General features: G+C 48.8%; 1 protein-coding gene across 1 annotated transcript; it reads left to right on the top strand.

Annotated features, from left to right (window-relative positions):
* Window positions 1-836: 836 nt before the first annotated feature.
* On the top strand, window positions 837-1,898 carry LOC308186531 (small nuclear ribonucleoprotein E-like; the record flags this gene model as incomplete). Its single annotated transcript, XM_080608644.1, has 3 exons — window positions 837-935; window positions 1,142-1,220; window positions 1,843-1,898. Coding segments are annotated over 3 exons (234 nt in total), but the record flags the coding sequence as incomplete, so codon positions are not given.
* Window positions 1,899-4,086: the final 2,188 nt, after the last annotated feature.

Raw genomic sequence — 4,086 nt, 5'->3', positions numbered from 1 at the left:
AGCCATTGCTACACCGCACAGTACCATAACAATCTTAAACCAGGGCCCGGAAAGGATAAACAGTGCAACAGGGAGCACATACAGAAAGTAACGCACCATAAAACTCAATTTGGAATACAGGTACAGCAGACTGGAGATTAAGGCAATCAACATCGTGACTAGCAACTATTAAGCAGGTCCAGTACTTATACCAATTTTAGTTTAACACACTCTGGTCAAATCTGTCGATATCTCAACCCTTCGAGCCCCACGTTGGGCGCCAAAAGGGCTGTTGTGGTTTAACCCGGCTGGCAGCTAAACACCACACAGCCGTTCGCTCACCCTCCCCCCTCCCTCTCTGGGATGGGGGAGAGAAACGGGAAAGTGAAGCCGGTGAGTTGAGATAAAGACAGTTTATTAAGACAGGAAAATAATAATAACAATAATAATAATAGTGATAATGATAATAGTATTAATAATAATAATGTGTAAGAAACAAGTGATGCACAATGCAATTGCTCACCACCCGCTGACCGATGCCCAGCCTATCCCCGAGCAGCCCGGCCCCCCACCCCGGCCAGCCACCCCTATATATTGTTTAGCATGACGCCAGATGGTATGGAATACCCCTTTGGCCGGTTTGGGTCAGCTGTCCTGGGTCTGTCCCCTCCCAGCTCCTGCTGCACCCCCAGCCTGCTCGCTGGCAGGACAGAGCGAGAAGCCGAAAAGTCCTTGGCCTGGTGTAAACACTGCTCTGCAACAATTAAAACATCAGCATGTTATCAGCGCTCTTCTCATCCTAATCCAAAACATAGCACCCTACCAGCTACTATGAGGAAAAATTAACTCTGTCCTAACTGGAACCAGGACAGTTGCAGTCGTGCCTGTTGCCACTGTCGAGGATCCAGGAGTGGCTTTACGAGCAAGTGAACATGCGGATAGAAGGCTGCATCATCGTGAGTATCAGCACGACCCCGCGTTACGTCGTTAGTTTGTTTTCCCTCATTCACAATCCTATTTTCTCTTGTCAAGAAAAACTAGCACAAGGGAAAAAAAATTCGTACTTCTCTAACAATTAGTCTTCATTGTCCAGCCTGGGTCAGCAAAGCTGATGATGGTTTGTGTTGTTGCTGAACTAATTGCCACTGTTGCTGCTTTCTAGGGCTTTGACGAGTACATGAATTCGGTGCTGGACGACGCAGAGGAGATTCACTCCAAGACAAAATCAAGGAAACAGCTGGGTATGTCGTGTGTCTGTGCAACCCGAGTGACGCGCGGTCTGAAACCTGCCCGGGTGAGCCTTCTAGGTAGCAGCACTGAGAGGTACCAACCATGTGACGAGCCTTGATGTTGAAGTTCCGTGAGCAATTACTGGCTACATCTCTGTCCCTGATGAGTTTTGAGCTGCTGATTTTGCTGGATGAAGGAGAATCTGTCCCTGCCTGAGGCCAGTTCTGGTCTTTGAAACGTGTAATACCAGGCGGCCTGCACTGGCTGGAGGAGTCTGGTCACAGCTCCTTTCAGCTGCATCTAAAGCCGGTGGCCCTGGGCGATTCTCACACTTGCTGTGATCTCTGAGTCAAAGCCGGGAGCCACGGTAGCGGCAGTGTTTATTTACCACCTGCTGGTGGACAGAAGCAACGATGTGCGCCCAGTGCTGGGGTTTTCAGCAGGGAGAGCGTGCTGCTGGAACGGGGACGGTGGCTGGCGTGGGACTTGTGAGTGTGGGGCAGCTGGCAGGAACAGGACTCTGCGTGATGGGCAAAACCCTGCTCAACCACACAAAATACTTTCTGAAAACATGAGATTATTCTCGGATTCTGGGCTCTCTCTAATCCCCTCTTTCCCTTCTCTTTGCTGCAGGCCGGATCATGTTAAAAGGGGACAACATCACTCTTCCACAGAGCGTTTCTAAGTAGAATTTGCCATCCTTAGAACAAAGGTGGCTGCCGTGCTGCGGAGTGACTGAGTGCCAGGGGAACGCGGCCCGCTGGTAGATAGGAAGTTGGGGTAGATAGTAACTGGGGTTGCATGCTGAGGACAAAAGTCCTTCCTTTGTGGGAGAGAGTTTTTTGTAGCTTGAAACAACACGTGATGTATTTCACAAATAAACATTTTTCACATTAACTGTAAATGTAAACCACTAATCTGCTTGTTTTCAGTCTCTTCCTTCCGTGAATGGAGAAGGAGGAGAAATATAGAAGCGTGGGCTTTTCGTTTAGCTGTGGATCTGATAAGTTTCGATAACGCTATGTGCTTTCTTGACCATTACATCTGCATTATGTGGCCAGGGTGGACTCGTTCAGGGCACGGAAGCCCCACACAGTCCTTGAGCTAGCAGGGTGCTAAGGAGGGTGTTGGAGATTTTGCATGCAATTGCAGCCCTTTGTTGCCGCAGTGACAGGTTCCTCAGATTCTTTCTAAACAGGGTTTAGCTTGTTGAGAATCTTTTTGGGAGTGTTTATTGTGGATCAATCGGTAAGAGTATCTTAGTGGGCCTGTGAGGGATTTGGGGCTGTGGTGCAGTAACCCAGCGTTTACAAGTGTTACTGCTATGCATGCTTGTCAAATAACATCTCCAGATCAGAGAGTGAGAGCGGGCAACTGGTTTGGATTAAATCTGTCACTTCTTGCTGCTTTGGACAGAGCCTGTAGATTAAACCCATGTGCTGTTCAATAAGCTGGGGTATCAGATGTGTCGGTTGGGTGTTTATCATTTGATTTATTTTTTTTATCCGTTTGGAGATCTGTCTGTTCTATTTAAGTTTCCCCAAGAGAGCTGAGTTGCTTGGTGCATCGACCAAAGATAAGTTCCCTGGCTGACTTGGGACAACCAGTCCCCTCATTTTCTGATCACAAAAGAAAAAAAAAAAAAACAAAGAAGAAAAATTTTGACTGTAACTGTAACTCAGAAACTAAGATTACCTGAATGGAGAGAAATGAATTTTGATGCACAGGCTGTGCTACAAATCTGTTAATCAGCATTCAGTTTTTCAAAACTTCCATTTGTGTATCATCATCGTGAAAATTAATAAATTCAAAGTGGGAGATCCTTTCCTGAAAGGGAAGGACAGAAATACGAGTCTTGCTGTGGGGCCTACCCAGCGCAGTTCTGCCGCTCCGAGAAGTAATACGTCAGGAGTGTCAAAGCAGACGTTCACTTGCCCTGCCCTACCCTGCTGCTCCTCAGCCCTTGCTCAGGCCTTTTGGGCCATCTGGCCGTCCGTCTGGCCGTCTATCCATCCATCTGGCTGTCTGTCCGTCCGTCTGGCCCTCTGTCCCTCCGTCCCACCGCCCTGCCCCGTCCCTGCCGTCTCCCTAGGGAAGCAAAGAGTCCCTGGGCTGCCTTCAGGGGGGAGGTTCTGCTCAGGAAATTAAAGCTTCCCCCTTAACGGGCGCCTTGCGAGTTATTTTGAGTTCCAACCTTCTGCCTTCCTTTCGTAGCAGTGCCTCTGAGGGGTGCGCTGTAAGGTAGCCGTCATCTGGCGCGCTGCTCCTGCGTTTCCCAAAGGAACTGCCTTCGGGATCTGACTAACTCTGGATGCACGCGGTTGTCACCTTAATTTCTCTGTTAGTTTGCTGAAAACAACCCGCTTGGGTGACCTTGGTGTTTGTTTCTTAAACCTTGGATCGAGGAGGTCTCTGTTTCCTTATGCTGATGTTCACGATGAAAGTGCAGAAGGGATGCTTACTGTTGCCCGGGTCAGTCCTGTTGCCAGGATGGGAATGTTTAGCCTACCGGCCCTCTGGTGCTGTTAGGCTGCACTCGGAGTGTGAGCTCTGGGCCTTATTTCGAAAAGACTGCGTTATTTGAGTGTACAAACCCGAGATATTCTGCGGATAGGTGATTCTCAAAGCACGTCAGAACCACCACTGTGGCGTGTCCTGGAGTCGGACGCACGTTTGACTGATCAGGCGGAGCAGGTGAATTGAATTTGTTGCTGGATGGCGAGGTGTTCTGGGGGAAGAGCTAGTCTAAGGAAAACTTCCTCTTACTGCCCCTTCCCATCTCAAATGGCCACTGCCTGGGGAAATTGCTTCTTTATGACATTAACTACAACGTTACAGTGAGGATGAGGAATCATCATTACTCCCATAGTTATTTGC

The sequence above is a fragment of the Anser brachyrhynchus genome, assembly GCF_964034855.1.
Source record: "Anser brachyrhynchus genome assembly, contig: SCAFFOLD_112, whole genome shotgun sequence".
Taxonomy (NCBI): domain Eukaryota; kingdom Metazoa; phylum Chordata; class Aves; order Anseriformes; family Anatidae; genus Anser; species Anser brachyrhynchus.
This window is presented reverse-complemented; position numbering and strand designations above follow the sequence as displayed.